The following is a 26,118-nucleotide window of genomic DNA, read 5'->3' as shown; positions in this document are numbered from 1 at the left end:
ATTTAGAGACATCATCACCTACTTTCATTACTACATAAATACAGAGCAGATAAATGTCTTTTACGCAAAGCACCTTACCAGTACATCGCTGTTTAAAATCTGGGTGAACTTGCATGGGTGAAAGTGGCTTTACATTTAAGGCAGTACAGAGACATGCTCGAGTTAGCTTATTTTAGAGCAGGGTTGGGTTAACTTGAGCTACCAAACCCATAAAAACAGCTGATATACTTTTCATTTCATGGGCTGTATTCACAAAAAATCGTAGTGCTAAATGTTGCTCCTAACCGGCTATTTCTGGGTCAAATAAGTCGTAAAGGCACAGTACAGTAGTCACTTATTTCCAGAATGAGCTACAGTTTATGTATGTTAGTCGACTGACCTGCTATTATGGGATGGCAGGAGGACATGGGGATGTTTTAAAAACTCACATAGTTATGATGTATGGATGGATAGATAGACAGACAGACAGGTAGGTAGATAGATAGACAGACAGATAGATAGGCATAAAGACAGATAGATAGAGACAGACAGACATATAGATAGATATATAGATAAATAGATAGATAGATAGATAGATAGATAGATAGATAGATAGATAGATAGATACTCCTACCATACAGATGTACTTTTATTGATATACGATTACCAACTGTAATTGTTGCTCTGGAAACTGAACCACCTGAACCCCTTTTATCAACCATAAGGGACCCCATACGAACCCTATTGACCTGTTGTTTGGGTGTTGGACCATTCTCAACACTGGTATGAGTGTTTCAGGTTCAGCAATGTTGTTCACAAAGTTTCTGGTGTGGATGCAAGTGCAGAATTTATCAGATTCCTCTTAGAATAAGAGGAACAAGGTTTTACAAAAAAATAATTGGGTAACATTAAGTGCAAGTTAGGAGAACTTTAGCAGTATGATAGATTTTTTGTGAATACAGTCCCACAGTGACTTACAATATACATCAGTTTAGCACCATGCTTATCTTCTCGGATTCTGCACTGGATCACCACATCACATTGTCTTCTAAACTCAAGACCGAATGAATCTCAACTGATTCACGCAAGACCGACCAGAACCTGATCAACAGATCAACAAAACTTAGAAACTCTCAGCCGGGCGCAAAACTGGGCACAGAGACAGAAATCTGCTCCAGGCTAATCAATCACATCCCTGAGTTTCAAGTTAGCCGTCGGTAGCACCAAGAAAAGCAACAATCTGAAGAAACTATGACAAACAAAACAGGAGATGGGCGGGAAAGGGCAGGATGATTGAAGCCTGCAGGAATTTTATGTGGATCTAGCTTTCCGAGGTCTGGCGGAAGGATCCTTGTGCGTCAGATGCTGGTTCTGGCTAGTCTGCTTGCCCGTGGGCTTCTGTGCACCTTGGTGTGTTTGGATAGGTGGTCACTCCTGGCAAACTTCTTGTCGCACATTGTGCACTCGTAGGGTTTGACTCCTGAGTGAGAGCGACGATGGCGGGATAATTCGTCCGACCGTGAAAACCTGTGGACATAACGTGGAATAAAATGAACATTAGAGGAACATAAAACATACTTATCGAACAATCATTAACAATTAGTATTTCTACAGCCTGCAGATCTGCCCAATGACATTGCATGAGCTACAGCTTGGAAAATAAGGTGGTTGGCCATTTCTAACCTATACCATCTAACCTATACCATCTGTAATGTTGGTTGTTGTGTAATAGGGGAGACACGTTGGCAGTTTTACCAATCAATCTACACTTAATCACCCAGTTTTTTTTTAATGAATCAACAACTGTTATCTCACATTTTCAAAAGTATTTAGACAGTTCACTTCCCAACACAACAATGGCCCAAAGCATTTAACTAAGAAAAATAAAATGACTTCACGGGAAGTCTCTAAAAGTCCTTAAGTGGCCAAGCCAAAGTCCAGACCTTAACCCTCTCGAAACACTGTGAAAAGAGCTGAAGTGGTAGTTTACTGATGCTGGCCATCCATTCTGACAGAGCTTGAGACAATCTGCCATTAAGAATGGGATAAACTGGCCAAATCCACATGTGCTGAGATTCTTCTACAAAGAATTAAATAAAGCTCTAAAAAAAAATTTATACTGTAAATGGGCAAAAATGGCAATAACATCCATTCAAAATTAAATCCACAACACAAAAAAGTGTGCAAGAAGTTCATGGGGTCTGAATATTATTGAATCCACTGTATGTATGAATAGAATTACAATACAATAACATTTACCAACCTAACTGCACAAAGAATTAGGAAGACTGCTTGTGCTGGCCTGGATCCAGTAAAAATCAGAGATCAGTGTCAACAAGAACCTCAGTGGTGGGGTCCCAGACTAGTATAGTTCCATACTTTATGGAACATACAGTAACCGATTACTGATCCAAACATTGTAAACATAAGTGATATAATTATATTGTTCCAGGCAGCCTTGTTTTGAATCATGTGACCATGTTTTTAAGCACTAATAATTATCATAGGTTTAAAAGCATCTTGTTTTCCAGATTGTCCAAATCAGGAATCAGAGTTAAAGGTCAATAATGCCTTTTCTTTATTAGGTTGTGGTCATTCTTGGGTTGATAAATTAAAGCTATCGAAATGAAATAAAAAATCTGTAGCTTATTTGATCAAACATGATCGATCCCTTTAAAAAAAATGTTTTACCTCCAGCCACAATCCGGCCAGCTGCACAGGTACGGCTTCTCGCCAGTGTGTCTGCGGAAGTGAGCCTTCAGGTGGCTGCTCTTGGTGTACATCTTTTCACACCCTGGATGGGAGCACTTGTGCACCCGTAGGTTTTCTGTGGAGGACCTCTGTGGGCGTGGAGGAATGACTTTCACCAAGCTGGTTCCCATTAATCCAATCGTCCTCAGTGTGATAGGCAATGGAGCGATCTTTACATACTTTTGGTCTTGGCAGCCTGCCTCACCTATGATAGGCAGCGCAGTCGCAGAGGGCACCTGTGGGTAAAGCAGGGCAACGTTCTGCCCACCCTGGATGCCGAGCACCAGGTGTGCCAACCGCACCCCGTTGGCCTGGGGGGTCGGCTGTGGAAGAGGATTGCTAAGCTGCACAGGCTGAATCTGTAGTACCACTGGAGCTCCGACTAGCACAGGAGCAGAAATAGACGTGGTGCTAGCATTTTGGCTAACAGTTTCGGTTGAAGCTTTGCTTTCTGTATTGCTTTTCTGAATTGCAGGAGATGGCGGGTCTTTAGCAGTTACCTGCTCTGCCTTTTCATCTGGAATTACAAGACCCTCCTGGACCAGCTCCATCTTCTCCATGAGGAACTCCTCAATGTCCTCAAGAGTTGGGGAAAAGGTATTCGAAACCTGCAACGTAAAATCTGGAAATCTGGCTTCCTCCTCCATGCTTACTGTGGAGTCAAAATTCAAGAGCATGTCCTCCTCCTCTTCTTCCTCAACCTGACCAAATCCACTGTCGCCTGGCTCAGGGCTGGAGCAGAAGCCCGAACTGGCCCCCTCGCTGCCTCCTGCCTCAACGCAGGGTAGTGTGAGCAGCATAAGCGAGTCATTTTCAATGGCCACTGTTTTCTCACTTACGGAAACCATTTATTGTAGTCCAGATAAAAAAAGATGGTTGGGTCGGTGGGGGAATGTGTCACCACAAACCCCTGGTCTTAAAACCCTTAGCAGGGAGACAAAAACAATACAATTACAAATTACAAATAAGGATTAAACAGCTAGAACCACTTAATCTTTCATCTATCCTCCTCATTATTTAAAAGCTCGGTTGTAATGAAACTGCCTGAAAAAGGATACTGGTGTATTTTGTCCCCAAGCAAACTGAAGGATGGTTAGAAAAGCCAAATATTTTTCTATCAGCACAACCTCAACTGCAAGCTCTTCAACTGTAGCCAAGTTCTAGGGTCAGAACTTTGAACAGAACACAATCCTAATCCAAATCTCTAATTCCTAATTCCCACAGTTAATTTATGCTTTTTTGCTTCAAAATGTTAAAATCTAGAAGTATTACTATAAAAAAGCAAGCAAACAAACCAAACAAAAATGTGGTATAAATATTCCATAATTATAATACTGTAATAAATATTTTCAATGTAGACACTGGGATTTTTCTATTTTTATTTATAATGTATTACCATAAACTTTAACTTTTCTATTTTATTTATGCATTTTCTCCCCTTTTTCTCCCGATTTAGTGTAGTCATTTTGTCTTCCTCTGCTTGGGGATCCCTGTTTGCATTTGAGGAGGGTATGTTGCTGCTCACGCCTCCTCCGACCCGTGTGCAGTCCTAGCGGACCCTTCTTTTCGCACTGCCTATTGTGCCCGCTAGATGGCGCCCAGCCGACCGGTGGCAGATCCGAGATTTGAACCGGGGTGTTCAGAATCTCAGCGCTGGTGTGCTAGCGGAATATCCCGCTGCGCCACCTGAGCGCCAACTTGAACATTTTAAAGGAAATATGATTTCTGTATGCTATATTAATACAAAATAGTTTTAGAAAATACACAAAATAAAAAAATACCCTTTAGAAACATATACTGTAATTTTATTATAATAATGTAGTCAAATGTTTACATTTTCGAACATTTAATTTTTTTTTGCTTCTTAATATATAAACATTTTATATAAAGCAATAACAAAAGCTTTGATATAAATATAATATATATATATATATATATATATATATATATATATATATATATATATATATATATAACATACATAGTAATAATTTTTTTAATATAAGTATATTTTTATAAAAAAATTAATACAAATATTGTAATAAATATAAATAATAATATAATAATACAATGATAAATGAAATACTGAAAATACATGTTTTTGCTTCATAATGTAGAATATATATATATATATATATATATATTTATAAAAATTATATAATGATGTATTTGAACTCTACAAACTAACTGGTTTACAAAATGTGTGTATTAAAATGTGTATTATTAAAATCCTAAAAGTATAACACAATATTTTTTGCTTTATAATATATACAAACTAGTAGTAAATATAACAATATAACATTATATAATTATGTATTTGAGCTTCACAAACTGTAAAAAACATCTGTTTTGAAGTGACTAAGGTGTGTGCTTTGGAATGTAGAAATGTAAAACTATGTTTTAATCAGCACTGTAAACAGTTGCTCTGTACATTGTATAAAGCATGAGCAGTTAAATAAAAGCTCTCAGTCAGTGAATCAGAGCTGTTTTATTACAGATCAGTATAATCTGGAGGTGATCTGGTGGAAATCTCGGAGCTATTTAACATTAGATGACGAGGCCTGAAACACACGTGTCTGCCTGCACAAGCACAAGCACAAGCACATGACATCTTATACACACACTGCATTTCTCCAGCGAGCTTCTACACCCCCTACTAATCCCAGCATGCACTGTTTAACACCACAGATCATCGATCCCGCTCACTTACCTCACAGCTGGTACTGATGCACACTCCTCGTGTTAAAATCTACACTAGATGGTCTGTCGGCGGCACCATTTTCCTCTTATTATTGTAGCTAAAAAATCTCGTCCTTGCTTAGGTTCCATGTTGGCATTTTTTTGGAGGCCCCGTCACATGACCGCACGGATCCGATTTCTTCGCTCTGATTGGCTAGCTTGGCGGAGGCTCGCCCTGAAAGCTGGCTTCTGATTGGTCCCGCAGGAGGGTTTCATGCATTATTTATTTTGAGAGAATCCAGTGAAAGCATGAGAAGGCCACATTGGAAACAGAGCTGCTCAGAAATGCAGCACATAACACAGGGCTGTCTGATCACACACACTGCACTGTTTCTGGGTGTGTCAGTCACAAATCACAACCAGTAGTACTCACACATGATCAGTTCTATAGAATAGAATGCATTTATCTGTCATATATACACTGATCAGCCAACATTAAAACCACCTCCTTGTTTCTACACTCACTGTCCATTTTATCAGCTCCACTTACCATATAGGAGCACTTTGTAGTTCTACAATTACTGACTGTAGTCCATCTATTTCTCTACATACCTTTTTAGCCCTGCTGTCACCCTGTTCATTAATGGACCACTACAGAGCAGGTATTATTTGGGTGGTGGGTCATTCTCAGAACTGCAGTGACAATGACATGGTGGTGGTGTGTTAGTGTGTGTTGTGCTGGTATGAGTGGATAAGACACAGCAGCGCTGATGGAGTTTTTAAACACCTCACTGCCACTGCTGGACTGAGAACAGTCCACCAACCAAAAATATATCCAGCCAACAGCGCCATGTGGGCAGCGTCCTGTGACCACTGATGAAGGTCTAGAAGATGACCAACTCAAACAGCAGGAAAAGATGAGCTATCGTTTGTTTACTGTGTTTATATAGCATTCATTTATTTTGGTTTTATGCACTTTCAGGGCACAAACATTTGACAATGTCAGTACTTGCTCAGGGCGACCTTTAAATAATGATAATAATTAAAATAATAATAATATACATTAAATACCAGTCTAACATTTTACAATATAAATACAGATGAAAATAATCACCCAAGTGTTTCCATGTCCTCCCTATTGAAGACAACCCTGCTGGAAAAGTAGACTGCTAGCAGACTAAGAACTGAAGCACACACCATATACGCCGTCACACTGCTAAAAAGCTGCACAATCGTACCCATAAAGAGAGATGGCACGACCTGTGAGAGAAGGTAAGCACTGTCCAGGATGGCCAGGTCCAAACCCATACCCCTCGGGGGCTGGTTTAAGCCAGACAACGTGTCCATCTGCAGAGAAATATGACAATGCGTTGAGTGCAAAGCAGCGGATTTTGTTGTGGATGGTTTTGTAGCGGAGGTGGGTGGTTTTGTAGCAGGTGTGGCTGGTTTTGTGCCCACTGGATGCCCATTTAAGCAGCCGTTTGTGCTTCTGTACTTGGCAGCAGACTGAATTTGGGTTGATTTATTCATGTCCAGTTCATTCTTGCTGGATGCCAGACTGTGTTTATTGCTGGAGAAGAACACCTGAAAGAAATGGCTATATTTAGCACTGTGTGACAGCTTAACTTTTTTATTCTTTACGAAATAAATGGTTATAATTTGAGATCTGTATCAAACTAAAACAGAAATGTCTTTACCTCTGTTAAAATACACTTTTAAAAACAGAAATGGCTATTTAAAATTATTTTCCAGTTTAAGCTTTTTGTCCAGGACTTTTTTTTCATTAATCCTGACCAGACTGCTTGTCCCTGCTACAATCATGCATAATTTTATGGGAAAATATGCTTAATTTTACGGACCTTGTTTTTCAAAAATCTCAGATTTCACAGATTAAATTACACTCATAAATTGAATGATAGAATAAATGAAAGCTACAATACACAGCACAGCTCACCTTAATGATTAAATGTAAACCTAAAATATCCAGCGACAGTGCGAGGCTCAGTCTCAAATACGAAAATCGTCCGTATTTTGACCCCCACGACCGCCCACAGAATTGGTTGGGAGCTTTCCAAACTCAGCTGCTTTAGACTTCGACAGCTTGGACATTTTGACTAAGCAATTGCTAACTGAATTGCCGTAGGATTGCTATGGCCGCCTTATAGTGCAAATTAATCAGTAAACGTAAAGCACTCGAAGGCTATGCAAATAAAAAATGTTAAATCGCTAAACACAAACCTTAAAGTTTGAATTTCACAGTGACGTGATTATTCACAGACGTGAATTAGGTAGGGACTTAAGCATAACAGGGCAGTTGTAGCCTAGCGTTTAGAGTACTGGACTAGTAAGCAGAAGGTTGCTTGTTCAAACCCCACCCTTGCCAGTTTGCCACTGTTAGCAAGGCCCTTAACCCTCAATTGCTTAGACAGTATACTGTCACAGTACTGTAAGTCGCTTTGGATGAAAGCGTCTGCTAAATGCTGAAAATGTAAATAACAGCAGCATGCAGCAACTACTACAGTGAGGTTGGTGTTACCCGGCTATTATTCCCTTCTAGATTTGCACCACTTCTATCACTTCTTTGAGAGTCTTTTAAATTCCATTTTTCCAAATCTCAATATCGGCTTCCTCCCCAAAACTCATTAAGGCCTTCATGGTGTAACACCTTGGAAACGGTTAATATACGAACATCATATTTATTTGCTCAGAATTAAAAGACAGTGGCACGTTAGCTATTTCGAGTCCCCCTTCAGCATATTAAGTTTGAACGGTGCAGTATGACCTAACATATAATTAAAGGTAAATTCCCTAAAAGCTTTACCTGCTTGTCTGAGTGATAAAGGCAGGTGAGGGTATACGGCAGGATCTGTAATGTGCTGTAGGTGAATCCGGTCGCCGTGGTCATCGCAGTCACCAGGACGATATTTTTAGACACGATCATTACAGCTGTGCTCAATGTGAGCAGTACCATGCTACTTAAATAAATGATTCGGGCACCGACACGTGCCACCATGCGCTCCATCAGCAGAGAGAAAAACACAGAGGTTACGCACTGCAGGAAGAGCCCGACACTAGCCATCTGCACACCTGAAGAAAGGAAACGAGTAAAAAGTGATATGAGTCTTAAGATCGGCCAACAAGTCTTTTTACTTTCGTCAATCAGGTGGCATCAGGCAGTCCAGTGTATCTGTTAGCTCATGTAAGTAGAAATGGGTGAAAAAGACCCTCCAAGTGTGTTCAAATGACAATGCATTGGCTGCAGTTTGTTTATATGGCTCTGGTCCCAGTCCGTAAGTCTGGCAATCTACCCATGTCTCCAACTAATCTACACAACTAAACCTGTGAAGGTAGAGACATCTACAATGGCACCATTGGACTGGAATTTAATTAAGCCAATGTTTATCGAGGGGTTATAAAATTGGGATCAATGGCCAAACATCCAGACACAAGTCAAGTGTTGGGTTATGTGGTGTAAAGCCCACCAGCGTTGGACTCTGAAGCAATAAAAATGCATTGGGAGCAATGACGGATATACAGTAAATTGTTTTTTTTGATGCAAAAATGCTTAGTCAGCTAAACCTTGATAAATAAAATAATACTGTACATCAATGCCTACCTTTCTCATAGCGTAGTCTCTCCGGTGAGCCTGGCTTGGCACTTGGTAGACCGTCATACAATCTTTCCCCAACAAAGTCTGTATAAAACAACATGAACGTCAGAATACCCATCCAGCTGCACAGCTTGGCCATAAACAGCCTTTTGATGACCTTGGGCATGTGTGTGCAGAGTGGAAAGATCCTCGGCAGAGTGGCAGTCAGGCCAAACAGGCTACGCGTCAATATGTGAACCCTGGAAATCATTCTGCTCGGCCAACAGCACACGTAGAATGAGACTGGAGATTTCCTGGACGTTTCTGTCGCTCCTCCAAGAGTCTGCTTCTCTGGGATGAAGGCTGTAGTCATGAGGCATATGAGAAAGAGAACCGTGAAGAGAGCGTAGATGAAGGCTTCTTGACTTCCCAGGTAAGCCGTCGCGCTCAGGCTGCTCCAGTCCACGGCGGGCAGCAAATAACCCACACATCCGCCGATGCTGACCATGAGGGACAAGACGGAGAATGCTCTGTGGCTCTCCTTCTCTCCGGGATAAAGGTCGGACACCAGGGCCTCGAGATGGGTGAAGCAGGCCTGGCCACAAAACTCCAGGACGCACATGGCAGAGACCAGCAGCAGGACGTTGAGCCTGTTTGGTGATAGAGACATTCACAACATTACTGTATCAACTATCAGCTGCAATAATCATGGTATGGTATATGCAAAAATATGACGTAGGTGCAATCATTACACTTTATAGCCAAAAGTACAGTACATGGACCTGTTAAAGTCATAAAGGGTGGGTCAGCTACATATTGTCATTTCAGCTATATACAAGTATGTAGCTATGTATTAGTAGTGTACTGGTCTATGTACTGGTAGTGTTCGCTTACCCGTTCTGGTGCTTTTTGGCAAAAAATGAAGCAATCTGGGAAGCATGAGGAATGACCATGAGACCAAGCAGCACCCCAACACTCAGGGCCCAGATGAAAGGACGCCGTCGGCCATAACGACTGCTCCATCCATCGCTCGCGGAGCCGAGCGGAGGGACGAATATTAAGCCTAGTATAGGGCCCACGCCTGCAAAGAAGAAGTTACAGCCATTCTTGCCATGCATCAGAAAACAGATAGATTTGCACCTCTGGTTGGACTTTGTGTGTTTTCCCACAGAACTGGCAAAACATAGTCTTCCATTTACTTTTTATTTTTTTATTCCCATAGAAAGTCAGCAGAAACATCCTGGTAACCCGGTATCCAAACAGCAAAGAGAAAATACAAAGTGGGTCTGTCTTATAAATTATTGACTTAATTCTTAAAAACTAATATAGGGCTAGTAGAATGGGTGTGGCCTTGGCACCTGGGCATAAACCTTCTGTGGCACTGGATCCACCACAACCATTAATCATGAGTTATAAAAGCTAAATAAACAAATGAAGGGTTTATTTTACAAGCCACCCACCACCACTGAGACCCAGGTTTGTGTCATGATTGGCTATGTCAGGGGTGGGCAAAAATTTTAGCTTAAGGGTCACACTGAGTTTTGGGGGGGGGGGGGGGGGGGTACCTAAGTAATTACCTATCTCAATACCTAATAATTACCTATCTACCTTTTTTACACGATAGACTAGACAACAGCAAAGGTGGGTAGTGTTTAAAGTGCGCCATCTAGTGGAATCAACAGAAATGCAGGGTATTGCAGGAAAAAAGGCTAAATGAATTTAGGATCATTTTGGAAATACTTTACATTTTCAGCAGACACTTTCATCCAAAGCTACTTACAGAACTGTGACAGTATACAGTCTGAGCAATTGAGGGTTAAGGGTCTTGCTCAGGGGCCCAACAGCAGCAACCTTCTGATTACTAGTCCAGTACCTTAACCACAAGGCTACAACATCTAAGGCAGATTAAACAGACTGCCTAACACTGGTCTATGTCATGGTCATGGGGGTACATATATTTGCAAGTAAGTATATAACGTTAATTAAATTATATTTACAATATAATTTAATGTCAATAATAATAATAATATTAATAATAACAACAACAACAATACTACTACTACTATTATTATTACACATAATAATAATACTCGGTTGGTAGAACTGTCACCATTTCCCAGCCCGGGCGGCCAGAGTCCTTTCTGTATGGAGTTTTCATGTGCCTCCTGTCCGAGGAGCTCCCTGCCTTTTGCCCAATGAATCAGACCCAATGCAATGATTCTGACCAGTATAAAGCGGTGGCAAAACAGACAATGAATGAATGAACGGATGGATGGGTGAACATCAGGGTCCCATGGAGCTGTGTTCTAAACCTTTTCTTAGGTCACTGACTGTCACTAAGGATTTGGGCATTTTATTGTTGTGTCTCTGTGGGATTGAGAAACATTAAAGACCATTAATCACCGCTGAAGTGAGAGAATACAAGCGCCATATTTAATAATTACAATACATTTTATTAGGGTGGTAAAATTTTTTTATAAAACCTAAACTAGACCACAAACAAATTGACCTTTTGTTGGTACTGCTGTTAAAGTTTACAGTGTTGTATTTGCTCTTAGCATCTAGTAAAGAATACAGTGGCAGCCCCACCTTTAACAAACTCCTACTGTTTTATGAGTCCTCCTGTGCCATCGTTAATAGACAACAGCACATTAGGTACAGTACTGATGGTTCTGGATTCGGATGAGAACCATGCTGTACTGTAGGGTAGCATGCAATGGAAAGCGGAAAAGAAATGTGTGGTGCTTTGGCAGTTGTAGCCTAGTGGTTAAGGTACTGGACTAGGAATCGAAAGATTGCTGGTTTAAGCCCGACCACTGCTAGGTTGCCAATGTTGGGCCCTTGGGCAAGGCCCTTAACCCTCTATTGCTTAGACAATATGCTGTCACAGTACTGTACGTCGCTTTGGATAAAAGCATCTACTAAATGCTGAAAATGTACAATGTAAATGCTTTGTTATTTATTAGTGCCCGGTTTGTTATTTATGTGGCGTCCTTTAATCTTAATGTCAGTCAGATGTCATTTGATCTTCATGTCCGGTGTTTACTCACCGAGCACCATGGTCATGAAGCGTTCCTGCACTCCAGCTTCCAGCAGCATGGGAGGAATGTAGATGACGCTAGTCGCCAGGCATATCTCCAGCCCAAACGCTAATATGTTCACCAGGAACAAGTCTGAAAGCCTGCTACACATGGTCGGCAACTCTTTTAAAACTTTTCTCTACACCCTGCGCTGATGCTGCTTCTGGGTAATGCCATAAGTGGTTGGTTCACAAGATTCTGGTTTGGTGATTGTTGATATAAAGGTGATCTGAAGCCATGAGAAGTTCTTCATCAGCTATGTTTCTTACATGTTGCCTGGAAAAAAGAGATTCATTTTAAACATTTTATATATTGTATGGCTTTATTAGTATGTGGACACCTGACCATTAATGTGTTGGACATTTCATTAATTACATTTATTAAAAATGAAAGCTTTTTTGCACTGATGTTGGACAAGCGACCTGGCTTGCAGTAAGTATTCCAAGAGCAGCTTTTGTGAAGATTAAGAAAGAAAAGTGTGGTATTCTTTGTATTACAAAAAAAAAAAAACTGTATCTTTATTCTTTGAGAAGTTTGGTCTAAATGGACAGATGTATGACCGTACAAGCCAAGAAAAAAATGACACAAGCTCAGACGCTGCTGTGTAAGAAAGAAGCCAATAGCCACATGACATACTGTTGTTTAAAATCTAATGATTGTTTAACGTACAGTGCCATATTATTGCCACCCCCTGGTTTTCAAAATTTTTTTTGCATATTTGAAACACAAAAATTAAAAAATTAGACAACACTCATATCACACATGTAAATCAAGTTCAGTAATTGCTTCCCTAATAAAATATCTTGATGCATTCTCAGTAGTCAAGGTATTCAAGTGACGGTCAGTCTGAGCTGCTGGTAAATATCATTGACCCCATTTATGTCCATTTGCATGAAGACCAAAACCAGCACCTCTGCATAACACTAGAACCGGTGATCAGTTTCATGTGCAAATTACCATGTCCATTCATTACAATAGCCACATAGTAATTGGGCAATAGCTACAGCGTTGTAAGATGGCCCAGCTCTGACTGAAGAAGTTACTTAGATTAGTAAGGAAACAGTTCTTCAAACCAAGCTTGTGTCCAGATGAACTGATTTAACTTGTTGGGCAGTAGGGCAGTTGTAGCCCAGTGGTTAAGGTACTGGACTAGTAATCAAAAACCGGTTCAAACCCCACCACTGCCAGGTTGCCACTGTTGGGCCTTTGAGCAAGGCCCTTAACTCTCAATTGCTTAGACTGTATACTGTCACAACTGTAAGTCACTTTGGATAAAAGCATCTGCTAAATGCCGAAAATGTAAATGTGTGGTGGAATTTTGTCCTACTCTAATTATATCTAATTCAGCCACATTTACATATTAACTTCCGTGAAGGTCTTGCCACAGCATCTCAATATAGTTTGAGGTAGGATTTTGATTTCACAACTGCAAAACTGTAATTTTGTTTTCTTTTAAGCCATTAAATAGAATGAAGAGCAAATATTCACATTTGTACATTCATGCCTCCCCCAGTGTGCTTCAGCTTCAGGTCACTGGACTGAAGAGAAAGTATTCACCTTTTCTGGCAATAAGTAAAATTTATGGTTCTGTTATTTACAGGAGTCGCCCAGGCCCTAAAGCAGCAAAGCATCCTCACACTGTCACGCTACCACAAAAAAAACACACAGACACACAAAATACATAAAAAATATATATATATTTATACATAATAAAAAAAACATATTAATGCACATTGTTTTAGAATAGGATGCGGAACAAGTTTATGGCCAGGTGTCCACATACTTCTGGCCATATTGTATACATGTGGCCAAGGTAGAGTGAGCTCAGAGGAGGAAACTATAGTGTAACTGATGCTTCACCACCCATTAGGTCAATGTCAGTCCCGCACTGAGTAAACACGTCAGTTACAATATGAGAGAGAGAGACAGCTTGTGTACATATTGTCTTAAAGATCAATGAAGACATGCGTTTCTAGTTAAAGTCTAATCATGCGCAAGGTTAATATACTCTGTCCTTCTACCTCCCTTAAGTGATAATGAGTGTGATAATGATAATAAGTGCTGCAGAGTATAATAATAATAATAAAATAAGACATAAGTCACCTTAAAGTTTCTACAGAAACACTATGCCATGATCTAAAGTCTGAAAATAGCCTCCAGGACTCCTCCAAACCACAGTGAGAGCCATCATGTCCTAATGAAAGGAACCTGAAACAGTGTTTAGTGATTGGCCTTATGAAATTCTGAACTTTATCCAAATGCTCAACTCATCCTGAAAGAACTAAATAAATAACTAATAAATAAACTAATATGTTAAGGTGATGCCTCTAGTCTTGCACTACTAGTCAATGCTTTAGTTTATTGTTTATTCTATTCCTTTTGATGTGGGCCATTATTTATATTCTATAAGGCTCTTTAAAGGCGACGTGGTTAAAAATTATGAACAGTTGTATTTTTATGGGTTTTATTATTTGTTTGTAAAGCTAGGTGTGACTGCCAGAGGATTTATCATAAAAAACTCAGCTTATGATTGGTAAATAATCATAAACCTTTATAGGGTTGTTTGCAGAAACAGCAGGACATTGAATAGCAAATGTCCTGCTAATTTAGACAATCATTAAACAATTATTTCTTTTCGAGAATTAAACTAGAATGACAATGTTTCTTTATTTACTTATGGCTTCACAGCAACAGTGAAAAACAATGTAAAACAAAACAGTTTTACCACCCATATTAGTAAAATAAAAGTAAGTCTTTATACACTATATGGCTAAAAGTATGTGGACACCTGACCAGCTTGTTGGACATCCCATAGCAAAACCAGGGGGTCGGCCCTTTTAACTTTCATTCTTGTGTGTTTGTGGTAATTTGTGCCTATTCAGTCACAGTACAGGCACAGTCATGCTAAAAAGAACAAAAAATTTTATGTTGTGGCAAAAAATATTTGTACAACAAGTCAACCTTGTGACATAGTCTCCTAATCTTTTGTTAGGGATTCTGATTGACTAATGTTGATTACAGGTGACTACTGTGTGCTCATATAGAGCTAGTTTGACAGCATGAAAGTACTCGACATGGAACAGTGATCTCTAACCAAATTTTGGAAGAAAACACAAAGTGCCATCATATACTAAAAATATTTATTTAGAGGGTCCACCAAGAACCACCAAAAAGCAGGTCTGAATGAATTAAAGACCTCCTAACATTGGTGACATTGTCCAGAATCAAGTGACTTTTACATCTCTATGGCTTTGAATGAAGCTTCTGCTCCATCATCAGTGCCTGAAACCTTGGTAATCACATAGAAAAAGTTCATTCATTTTGTCCTGACAGGACAGGTAATTACTGGTTACACAAGATTCATCAGTTCAAGTTTGTAATATCAAACGGCCATGGACAATTTTGTATCTCTGATTCACCTCACTTGTGTGTCTTTGTACTGTGGGAGGAAAACCCAGAGGAAACCCATGCAGACACGGGGAGAACATGCAAACTTGACACAGAAAGGACTCAGACCACTCCACCTGGGAATCAAACCCAGGACCTTCTTGCTACCCACTGAGCCACTGTGCCGCTCACATAGAAAAAGCACACTAAACTCCAACACTGTAAATCCATGATGATATAAAGCTGGATTGACTGAGCACAGTCATCCTTGTATATGCACATTGAGATACATGTCCTGTTTAGGCATATTTAAAAATGCCCTTAATTTAGTGGTCTGCTACAATACAAACATAAAAAAATAGTTTATTTATATAAATATTCAGTCCGATACCTTCACCCCACCATAGAAGACACGAAAACCTAAAATAAACAGACAATGACATGCCATCCACTGTATAATCAATATCTGACAAGAAAAACTTACAGGTGAAGGCTTGTAATCAGGATGGTTGTGTTCTGTCCTCCTGAGCTTCCCATCTGTAGACTGACCAGGAGTTCAGCCTTCACCTGAAGAATCAACAAAGCTCTAAGGAGGAGTCAAATAAGGAATGATTCATTTGTTCATCTGATTACAAGGAAGCCACAGTAAAAAAAACCAAAAAAAACCCTGTGATTATCATTTTTACAATTATACGGTTAGTAAAACATAAATGGGAGTTGACTGGAAGTTTAGAAATACGTCAACATTTTAAATACAATCTAACAGACTAGACAACAGTATCACTTCTGTTATTCGTGGTTTAGTTATTCTGCTGACAAGTTTACAGTTAGCTCAGTTTTTGATGATTCAGAAATGATACATTTTACAAGGAAGTGGAAAACTTGCTAAAAACAAAGTGTGCTAAAAGAGGTCCCAGCTCCATTAGCAGGACAGACAATACACTAAAAAACAGAGTAGCTCAGTGAGAAACATTGAAAACAGCAATAATATAATAATAATAAATTATTTTTTATTGTATGCTTGATAAAGCTTAATAAACTGTAATGAAAGATTGGCTTCATTGTTATTTAGCTTAGCACTGACAGTACATACACTTGTAAAGAACAGTACTGTTAAATACACTTTTGTGCATTAAAAAATAACTTTTTTCTTGTAGCTCATAACTAGCTGCTTTGCCACATTTAATAAACAAGCAGCTTCTGGCACAACATTGCTCTTTAACTCTATCTTAAAAAATAGAAAATACTGCCAGTTAGCAATATTATTTATAATTTCCTTTATTCATAGAACCTGGTTTCATTTAAAATTTTACTAGCATCTAGTAAACTTTGGGTGCTTACAGCGGTTGTTAGATAAAGGAAAATAAAGGAACACGTCTTTTTAAATGTGCTTAAGGATTTGGAGACTCCATTCCAAATGTGTGTGACCTACTGGATTGTGGCTAAACGTGTAAGGTTCACTAAATCCAGACCAAGAATTCAGTGCAAAAATTCAGCTAATAACTTTACCAAAGTTAATGAACTAGGATTAGGTGTGGCTGAAATATAAACATAAATGACCACCAGTTATAACAGGGGTCCATACTAAATCACAAACTGCAGGTAATCCATTTAAAGAGAGATGAAGACATTTTAAAACCAAGATACATTTTTATTTTTCTTAAAAAAAAAAAAAAAAACATTACAAAAAATTCAGATGAGAATGAAAAAAAATAAAAATAAAATAAATCAACCAAAAATGAGATTTTGTATTGAGAAACTTGAGATGACACATGATTGGGGAAGAGGAGGGTACTTGGTGATGCCTGGCACAAAAAAAAGACTCACCGCAATAGGGTACAAATTTTATCTTACAATGTAATATGTTCATGCAAATGACTGTATGAAACAATTCATTTAACTCTTTATATTAAAGCACTGACTGAAGCTGAAATGAAAATAAGCATGAAAATATTGAGTTGCGAAGACACAACGGTCTGAAGAGCAAACTATTAATGCCTCATCTGTTTAATATTTGCTAAAACGGCTCAGCATTTCAATCCAGTTGATGTAAACAGACCCATTTGCTGATTAGGGACCAACAGTTCAGTGTGAGTTGCAAAAGAAAAAAAATAAGGAAAAAAATCTGTGTATTGTGGTTGATTGTTTCTGTAACATTTAAAATGTCAATCTAGCTTACATGATGGCGGGAAACAAGACAAGGGTACTGTTTATGAGACGTCCATTAATGAAACACAAAAAACTTATCATACCGTTCCAACACACAAATACGTTCACACAATGCATATTAAAACTGCACGCCTTCGATCAGCAGATCCATCATAGTGCATTTCAAATGAGATAGAAACTAAGAAGAATCTGAGAAATCCATTTCATTCAAAACAGCAAGAAAATCATAAAGATTTTTAAAGACAAATACAAAAGCATGGGAACACGAATGGCTTTATGTAAACCATGGAATGAAAACATTCATAGTAGACAAAATGCCACCATGACCAGGCATTGAGCAACTATAATCCTGCAAAAGAAAAAAAAATAATTTACAGGTATTCTTAGTAAGCAATTTTATAGATATAAAACAAAGACTAAAACAACAACTAATACGTGTGTTTAATCAATGTTTTCTCCCAATCCTGGATCTGCAGCTCTGCATGTCTTAGTGTTTTTAATGCCTCCAGTTCGTATAACCAACAACCATTTCACGACTTGTGGAGCTGTGTGATCTCATAATGAGAATCTGGAAAACCATAAAGAAAATGTAAAAAAAAAGTAAGCTGTGTAAAGGCCGAGCTACTGGTAAGCGTTTAATGAAACATGCTACGTCCCAAACTTCATAGTACTTTGTCAAAAAGTACCTTCTTAAAGACATTGTGTGCTTAAAATTGCTAATCAACACGTTCCAACCGATCGCTGTTCTTGCCATGGATGTGAACTAGCACGGCTCAGATGTTAGCAGAACCAAAACCCTTTAAACAAGCGCTCTAAAGACTGAACTTTGTTCTGCGGTACTGAAACAAATGCACATAATTAAATGTAAATCACCAGAAAGGCATTTGAAATAGATTTAGATTAAATAGCTGAAACATGATTAAAGAATCTGAGCTGCATTTTAGCTAAATAACAAGTAACTTTTGAATAAACACCTAAAAAAGAAGAACAAAGCAAGCTGGTGCACGGGGTTTATGAGCTGATTTACACATAATGCATGATAAAGAATTTCAGGTCTTGATAGACACTTTACTACATGGTTTAAACCATCAGAATACAATCTACATAAACGACGCATAAAACAACCAAGTGTAAACAGCGTCTGTAAACCAGCATTAGAAAACATCAGAAAATAAGGAGTAATGGATAATAAAGGAACCTGTGTAAAGCCATCCAGAGCAGCAGCCCATTATAAAAGGATAAGCATGGTGTTTCCTTACAGTTACCTTCAAATAAAAACAATTCTGTCACATTTTCTTCACACTCATGATTTGGGACGATGCAGTTTGTGATACAAAAATTATTGATTAAAAAAAGCCAGGTCACCACAGAAAAAATAAGACCCTCAGGAAGGGAAAATAAAGCTAGAGAGAAAAAAGGGTACGAGAAGAAGCGAGAGGAAAAAAAAGAAGCGAGCTGGTTAGTCTTCTCCAGATGGTGCATCCTCTTCTGAACCGTCCTCCTCTTCCTCTTCTTCATCCTCCTCAGGGGACTTTTCCTTCTTTTTGGCGGGGGGCGGCGTGCTCTTCTTTTCCTCCTCGTCTTCCTCTTCGTCTTCTGGTGCGCTCTCCGGTTCGTCCTCCTCCTTGGGTGAGGATTTTTCTAGGGCCTTAGCTGCACTGGGACGACCTTTGCCCTTTCCCTTCATGGGACTGGGGGTGACTGAGAAATGACAAACAAGTTAGTACAATCTGTTTTAAATCTTAGGGTCCAACAAAATAAAAAAAATAAAAAAAAATGTAATGCAGTTTGGATTAGTTTGTTTAATATTTGTTTTAATTCATTCATTTTTTTGAGAGCGAGAGATGAACCTGCAGCAAGCCCTTGCTTACAGCTTTAAGATGTCATTTTGATTTTGTCCTTTGAGTCATACGAAACAAAGGGTGCCATTAATCATGTTCTGGCAATATTTATAATTGTTATTTGTTATTCATGTGTCTTGTAAAAAGTGCAGGGTTTACCTAAATAAAAAATATATTTTAAATTTAGATTAAAATAAACGGTTTGATCTACAGTCTGACAACTGAAGAGAAATAAAAAAAAATCTACCTGTAGCCTTTAGCCGGGGTTTAGGTGATTTCTTCTCCTTCTTTTCCACCTTGCGTCCTCCTCCCTTCTGGATCACTTTTTTACCCTTCTTTTTGGAATGGCCGTAGTCGCTGTCGTCATCGTCGTCCATCATGAAGTCCTCATCGCTACCAGACTCTTCTGCAACACAAGAGAAGTCACTCGTCATTTCAGAGTCATCAGTTCAAGTCTTTAATTTCAAAGTCATGGTCAATTTTGTATCTCCAATTCACCTCACTTGTGCGTCTTTGGACTGTGGGAGGAAACCGGAGCTACCAGAGGAAAGCCACGCAAACATGGGGAGAACATGCAAACTCCACACAGAAAGGAACCGGATCGCCCAACTATTCTTATTAATTGGTTGAAAAACACAAATGCTGCAGTACCATGAGCAAAAACAGTGAGCATGACCAGTTCGTTATTCTAAAAGTACAATTTGAACAAAGTCCGTAGCTACAAGAGTTTAAAAAGAAAAGAAAAGAAAAGAGGCTGTTTTAACTGTGAGGATGAAGGACCATGGTTTCTGAATGCGATATCCAACAAATTTAGGGTTAGGTGTCCATATATTTTTGCACAAGTTCATATAAACACCATGTAACTATGGGGATGAAGGAAAAAGCTGAATCACACTGAATTACTAGCAAGATTTAAATCGATTAGCTTTGATTTACAATGATGATTTGAGCTGCTTTGTCTTTCTTACACATGTTTTTAATATTCAGATGAATAACTATGCCTTGGTTTCACAAGTTAAACAGATATCATAAGGAGAAATCATATTTGACAGACTTACGGTCAACGAAGGCCTGCTCGTCCTCATCTTTCTCCTCGTCCTCACTTCCTTTGTCTTCCAGCAGCATCTCCCTCTGTTTGGATGCCGCCTTCGAGGCAGCTTGCCTCACCTGCCTGGGCTTCCTGCTCACTTTATCTTCATCACTGTCGTCTGCTGAGAGAAAGCCATTAGCATTTACTTGTATACAAGTACCACAGGAATCAATAAGCATGGTCGTGTGACAGACGTACAGCATAGGAAAAGAATTCAATCACATTTGGTTTTTCAAAACCAAAAATCTTTCCAGTACATAGATCCTGAAAAATCATGAGAAAGCATCAACAGCGTGACTTGTAATAGACAAATCCATGTAAATCAGTGCTGCTTTATGACACAGCTCGTGCTGTGATGCAAGTAATAATTTAGGTTGCAATAATGAATTACGTGCTAACAAGTGTGCAAAGTAGATGCAAGAGAGGCTGATAGCACAGCCAGAGGTTCGAACCCTGGATCCCAGCTGTAGTGGGTTGGCATATTTTATAATTTCATTATACACGATGGGCAATAAATAAAATAATAATCTGGCTTTTAGGGCTACATGTTTGACATTTTTTTTAGAGATGGGACGATCGATCGGCTATGAATCGGTATCGGCCGATTTTTAATTAAAATATGCTATCGGCGATCGGCCGATATCTCCTAAAAGTAGCCGATCCGATCGTGTGATATATAAAGATCATGTTAAGTTAACAGCTCAGTGGATTGATCCAGACGCCAACCATCACATCACCATTCATCAACCATCGTACAGAAACCACAGTAAAAGCTCTTCATGACCTAAAATAACATCATTAACGTTGTGCATCATACATACGATGTAATTTTGCTGATTGTAATATTTACTTTAAAAAGATAATTCAACCCGGTCACATCTGAGTCGATTCTATCAGCACGTTATATAAACTCCTGGTTCACTTTGGTAAATCGTAAGCGGTTCTTACTTGTGATGTAGATGAGAACAGAAAATGTTACAGAGCCAATCAGAGGCAAAAGTTTATTCATTAGCAAATTCGTTAGTTCAGGATCATCTGCTGAACTTTTAGCTCCTTAGACGGAACGAGTCTGACGGTCGGTTACAGATCTGTGGTAATAGCAGTTTAATTAAGCTTTTTAATGAAGCTTTTTAATGTAAGAGAGTCACACAGAATGTTCTGTAGTAGCTGGTGTTTATTTAAAACCACGACATTTAATTAATAACAGTAAACACGGAGAGATAACTGAGAAGAGAAACTTACGCTCGGCGAAAAATGAATCGACTCATGAATCAATGATAACGATACTGTGAACAAAGCGTATCTTCTAAGGGCACACACACACACACGCGCGCTGCTCCGGTTTATCTTCACTGTGAGGCTCTTTTTAAGTTTATTTATTTTATTTACTGCTAAACCCCCCAACCCCCCCATCGCAATCGGCTATCGGCCGATGTCCCTGAAAGGAGATCGCAGATCGGAATCGGTGCCAAAAACCCCGATCGGCACATCTCTACTTTTTTTATACAGAATTCAGGAATCAGTATTGGTTCCAGAAATCACACCTTTCCAACAACAAATATTTGGTACATACCTGAACCTCGTTTCCTCTTCAGAGAGCGTTTGCTGGGCTTTTCCACCTTCGGCTTCTTTCCTTTTTTGACTTTTTTAGCTTCGTAATCGCTTCCTCCATCTTCCTCTTCTGCTCCAAAGTCATTATCTTGATCACTCCCAAAGTCATCTGATAAAAACATGCAGCAGTAAAAAGGACATTAGCCATCTGGAAGGTTTTATTTCCTGTGTATAAAAAGCCGGGCTGGATCACTCACACCTACCTGCTGAATCATTTTTGGATTTGGAATGTTTGTCATCAGAGTCATCACTGGGGAGAAAAAGACAAGATCAGCAACACAGTTCTCGGGTCATTTTCAAACAGCATTTACAACAGCCTGTTCTGAATTAGCTACCACTAATGTGGGTCAGATGCTGGAATTGGACGTGTAATCCCTGAGCACAACATGAACAAATTTAGCGCTGCCAATACAGCCTGCACACTTGCCAGTTCTTTTTTGAAAGAGATGTGGACAGATCTGATTCAAGCACAGAGCTGGGCAGTTGAGGATTAGGAGCTTATGGGTCAGTGCTTATGGTACTGTGACCAAAACAACACAAGCTAATCTACAATAGGGCCTAATAGTGCACACCAAAATAAAGAAAGCAAGATGTCCAATCTCTATAAAGGTCAGTCACACCACAAACCCCTGTTCCCTGTGGCATAAAATACTACAATCACATCTGTAATCTAAATGTAGCATTTTGTAAGCATGGCAGTCTAATGCTAATAATTAATAATAATAATAACAATAATAAAAAGCTCTTTTACCTTTCTTCTTGTGAGTTTTTGGACTTCTTGTGCTTGGTTTCCCGTGGAGCTGCCCGCACCTTTTTGGGCTTTTCTGAGCCTGGCTCATAATCCTCTAAAACATCCGTAAGAAAAACATAAAATCAGCAAAGCAAAACAATCTGCCAGAATTCAGAACTCTTAATTAGGGTCTGGTAAATGTTCATCATCAACAGGGGGCTGAATTTTGAGTGCCAGCCATCAACACTTGTATCCATTTAATGATTACTTTAAATTTATGGACTGACGAGGGTGAAGGAGGTGCCAAATAACTGCCAAAACATATTACACAAGTCCTAAAATATTCTGGATACTTTTTTTAAGCTAATTTACTTGTTCTGGTGTCCTACATGTCTTTAAACTTCTTTCATGTTTAGTAAAAAAAAAACATGTTTAGTAAAATGTTAAATGAAGTACGAAAAGGAATTTTACCTCCATCATCAGATTCATTGAACTGTGAATAATTCACCACTTTTCTGTTCCTGTAGAGTAAAGTTCATTTTTATTAATATGCCATTATATAAACATCAAAACAGAGATTCAAACTCTCCCTTGAGAACTCAATTTAAAAACATTGAAGTTGGTTAGTATTCCTAATATATATTTTACACTAGTTTCCCATTATAATATAAGATTAATAAAAACTTTTGCTCTTTTTAGCTGCTCTTGCTGAACGTAATGATACACAACAAAGCAAAACTTCCAACTAACTTCCAACATTTGTTTACAAAATTCCTTTAAACAACTACATTCTTGATGGAATACATTAAAGGGAAATAATGTAATCCAGCTTTTCCTGATCCGGGTTGCTGGCTGCCTAACAGAAATCTTTGCTCGTAAAGTCACAGTGGTGAATATTAGATGTTTAAGTGACACCAAGGACAGATCAATATGCAAACAGTAACACGAACCATATGTCCTCTGTTTTCTTGCCTTTGCCCTCAACCACAGCTTTTTATTTTCCTGGAAACAACAAGCGTCTAACTAGATAATATCAAAAACAATCAGCAATTTGCTATTTTGTCAATTCAGAATTTCTGCTTTATGTATATATGCTAATTTCCTTTCATAAACATGCAGAAGGTGTATTGGCCACTATAAATAACCTCTGGGTGTAAGTGAATTCATGTGAGCTTATGATGCCTTTTGCTAGATTGTGGCCCTAGATTGCATTTCTACTTTGTGCCCAGAGTATCTCAGTGATAATAATAAAAAAAATGTCTAAAGGGGAAAAAATAGTAATATATAAAAGTACAAGATTTATTTGACTTTGGTCGATTTGACTAAAAGAAAAAAAAACATTTGGAAAAAGAATCGACTCAATTTGACTCCCTGTGAGCGAGTCAATGGTTCATATATGATTCGCTGATGCTTTTATAATCGACATTAATAAAAATAAGCTATATTTGCATATTGAGTCCAAGCTCTTTCTGACCTCGATCGCCATGATAACTGACCGCTATTGGGTTGAGCTGAAATGGTTAAAAATATACATGTATTTATAACCAAAAGCAGTTGGAAAAGAATCGATTCAAATAAACTGATTCAGTGAAAGCGATTCAGTGATTCACATATATAAGTCGTTGATACTAGTGATGAAAATAAGCCACATTTATAGATCAGAACACAGAGGGGGGTGTGGTCGCTGTGTGAGCCCCGCCTCCCTGTGACGTCACACGCCATGATAATTGACCGCCATCGAAACGAGCCGCAGCGTCTTTCTTTACTCGCTAAAATACAATTCAATAAAATTACTAACGACCACAAGCGATTAAATCGGTTTAGTGTTTGCGCATCATTTAACTGCGCAATATGCTCGACCGACACGCAGTTCAGATATCATGGGCTGCCTAAAAATCGCACGTCTGAGCCAATGAGCAGCTCGAGTGTGGGATTGTATTCCCGCTCGTGTGCAGGGCAGGATGAATGGGAGGCCATATTACTGCTAGATTCTGCAAGCGAGAAAAAGCTGATCACAGAAATATGTGCAACATTGCAATTGTGCACGGATGATCATCACGATGCGTCTACACATATCGATTCACCGTGCATAAAACACACGCGTGCATACGAACAAAAGCACATTAGTGAAATAAAATGCAGGGAAAGGCCGTGCAGACGAACCAGAAGGATTAATTAGCGACAATAAGCAGACAGGATAAATAAATAAGAGATTCTCAGCCGAGCATTGAAGGCACGCGAGAGAAACTCGGCAGCGCGTGCAGCAGTACAATGTAACGTAATGCAGCGCGCGCGAGGACATTTTAATGCACCTACCTCACGGGTCTTGACATTTTGCAGGAACACCGAAGCTAAAAAAAACCACGTAAAACGAGAAAAAGAGAGGAATAAAAGAGGAAATAATTTACAGCAAAATGCTAAGAGCGGTCTGTGGGAAGGAAACGTCCTCCCGAGCCAACCAAAGCCGAATAAAAAGGAAGAAAACGCGCTTATGGCTGAAGGCTTTAGTTTAATATTTTACCCTCAGCTTCTCAAAATGGGGAATAAAACAAACTGAAACTGCAGTTCTCGCGCAGCCTAACGCTTGCGCGCTTAAGGGGCGGGACCTGCCTCTCATGTCCCGCCCACTCCAGTAGCTTCAGCACAAGCGCCTTTTTCAAACGGCTCGAGTTCGCGCTTTCTGATTGGTCAAATTTACTGTCCGTCAGGTTTTTTGTAATCAGTCTGGTACCTTCCCCCTCTCGGGTCGGATAGGTTGCAGAGTCACTGAACACAAAGAGAAGATGCCAGCTGCCCCAGTTTACTGTAAAATAAATTATTTAATCCGTTTGAGTCAGTTTTTAACGGTAATTCTTTTATGGTAATTAATTCACTGAACGTATTTGCAGATAAAGGTTAAATTGAACTCCATGACTTAGAAAGATCATTCATTTGAGCAGTTTACTTAAATATGTAATATAAAATCAATATTCTACAAACCAGTGATTCCCAGATTGTTGATCAGGAGCCACTGGTGGTTTGCTGGATGACCCTGCAAATTTATATCTAAAGGAGTCCTGTGGTATCTGGTACCAGTATAATACCAGCAGGTCCTTTAGCTTATGTATGTTGGGAGGTGGATTCTGGTGCCATCTCAAACAATGCACACATACATACATCAATAACATATACAAACAGGTATACAATCATCTACCACTGACTACTAGTGACAT

General features: G+C 39.1%; 3 protein-coding genes across 4 annotated transcripts; all 3 read right to left on the bottom strand.

Moving 5' to 3' along the window:
• Nucleotides 1-1,337: 1,337 nt before the first annotated feature.
• Nucleotides 1,338-3,597, bottom strand: si:ch211-117k10.3 (Krueppel-like factor 15). Its single transcript, XM_062986984.1, has 2 exons — nucleotides 2,671-3,597; nucleotides 1,338-1,506 (listed from the first exon to the last, which is right to left on the bottom strand). The coding sequence occupies exons 1-2, from the start codon at nucleotides 3,576-3,578 to the stop codon at nucleotides 1,338-1,340; spliced, it is 1,077 nt and encodes a 358-aa protein (XP_062843054.1). The 5' UTR covers nucleotides 3,579-3,597.
• A 2,787-nt stretch (nucleotides 3,598-6,384) lies between these two features.
• On the bottom strand, nucleotides 6,385-12,217 carry LOC134301985 (solute carrier family 45 member 3). The gene is made up of 5 exons (XM_062986935.1): nucleotides 12,049-12,217; nucleotides 9,893-10,079; nucleotides 9,026-9,648; nucleotides 8,231-8,496; nucleotides 6,385-6,993 (listed from the first exon to the last, which is right to left on the bottom strand). Exons 1-5 carry the CDS (start codon nucleotides 12,188-12,190, stop codon nucleotides 6,520-6,522), a joined length of 1,692 nt encoding a protein of 563 aa, XP_062843005.1. The 5' UTR covers nucleotides 12,191-12,217; the 3' UTR covers nucleotides 6,385-6,519.
• A 4,878-nt stretch (nucleotides 12,218-17,095) lies between these two features.
• On the bottom strand, nucleotides 17,096-25,421 carry nucks1a (nuclear casein kinase and cyclin-dependent kinase substrate 1a). 2 transcript variants are annotated; one of them, XM_062986528.1, is made up of 8 exons: nucleotides 25,223-25,421; nucleotides 23,378-23,427; nucleotides 22,928-23,021; nucleotides 22,380-22,426; nucleotides 22,139-22,285; nucleotides 20,534-20,686; nucleotides 19,723-19,881; nucleotides 17,096-19,335 (listed from the first exon to the last, which is right to left on the bottom strand). In XM_062986528.1, the coding sequence occupies exons 1-8, from the start codon at nucleotides 25,237-25,239 to the stop codon at nucleotides 19,094-19,096; spliced, it is 909 nt and encodes a 302-aa protein (XP_062842598.1). In that variant the 5' UTR covers nucleotides 25,240-25,421; the 3' UTR covers nucleotides 17,096-19,093. The 2 variants fall into 2 exon arrangements, with proteins under 2 accessions (XP_062842598.1, XP_062842599.1); XM_062986529.1 differs by having other exon boundaries at nucleotides 20,534-20,683.
• Between the last annotated feature and the right edge of the window lie 697 nt (nucleotides 25,422-26,118).

This window comes from Trichomycterus rosablanca, chromosome 24 (assembly GCF_030014385.1).
Source record: "Trichomycterus rosablanca isolate fTriRos1 chromosome 24, fTriRos1.hap1, whole genome shotgun sequence".
Lineage (NCBI taxonomy): Eukaryota > Metazoa > Chordata > Actinopteri > Siluriformes > Trichomycteridae > Trichomycterus > Trichomycterus rosablanca.
The sequence above is the reverse complement of the archived record's forward strand: the minus strand, read 5'-3'. Positions and strand labels throughout refer to the sequence as shown.

Bases quoted from the DNA above. Each gene is read 5' to 3' on its own strand.
- si:ch211-117k10.3 (XM_062986984.1), bottom strand. From the start codon at position 3,578: ATGGTTTCCGTAAGTGAGAAAACAGTGGCCATTGAAAATGACTCGCTT. The intron at 1,507-2,670 runs GTAAAACATTTT...TTATGTCCACAG, and splicing joins TGGCCGGATTGTGGCTGGAG to GTTTTCACGGTCGGACGAAT.
- LOC134301985 (XM_062986935.1), bottom strand. From the start codon at position 12,190: ATGTGTAGCAGGCTTTCAGACTTGTTCCTGGTGAACATATTAGCGTTT. The intron at 10,080-12,048 runs GTGAGTAAACAC...TCTTCTTTGCAG, and splicing joins CTTCATGACCATGGTGCTCG to GCGTGGGCCCTATACTAGGC. The intron at 6,994-8,230 runs GTAAAGCTTTTA...CATTTCTTTCAG, and splicing joins TTTATCACTCAGACAAGCAG to GTGTTCTTCTCCAGCAATAA.
- nucks1a (XM_062986528.1), bottom strand. The intron at 23,022-23,377 runs GTAAAATTCCTT...CGGATGTTTTAG, and splicing joins CAATGAATCTGATGATGGAG to AGGATTATGAGCCAGGCTCA. The intron at 22,427-22,927 runs GTAAAAGAGCTT...TTTTCTCCCCAG, and splicing joins AAAAACTCACAAGAAGAAAG to TGATGACTCTGATGACAAAC.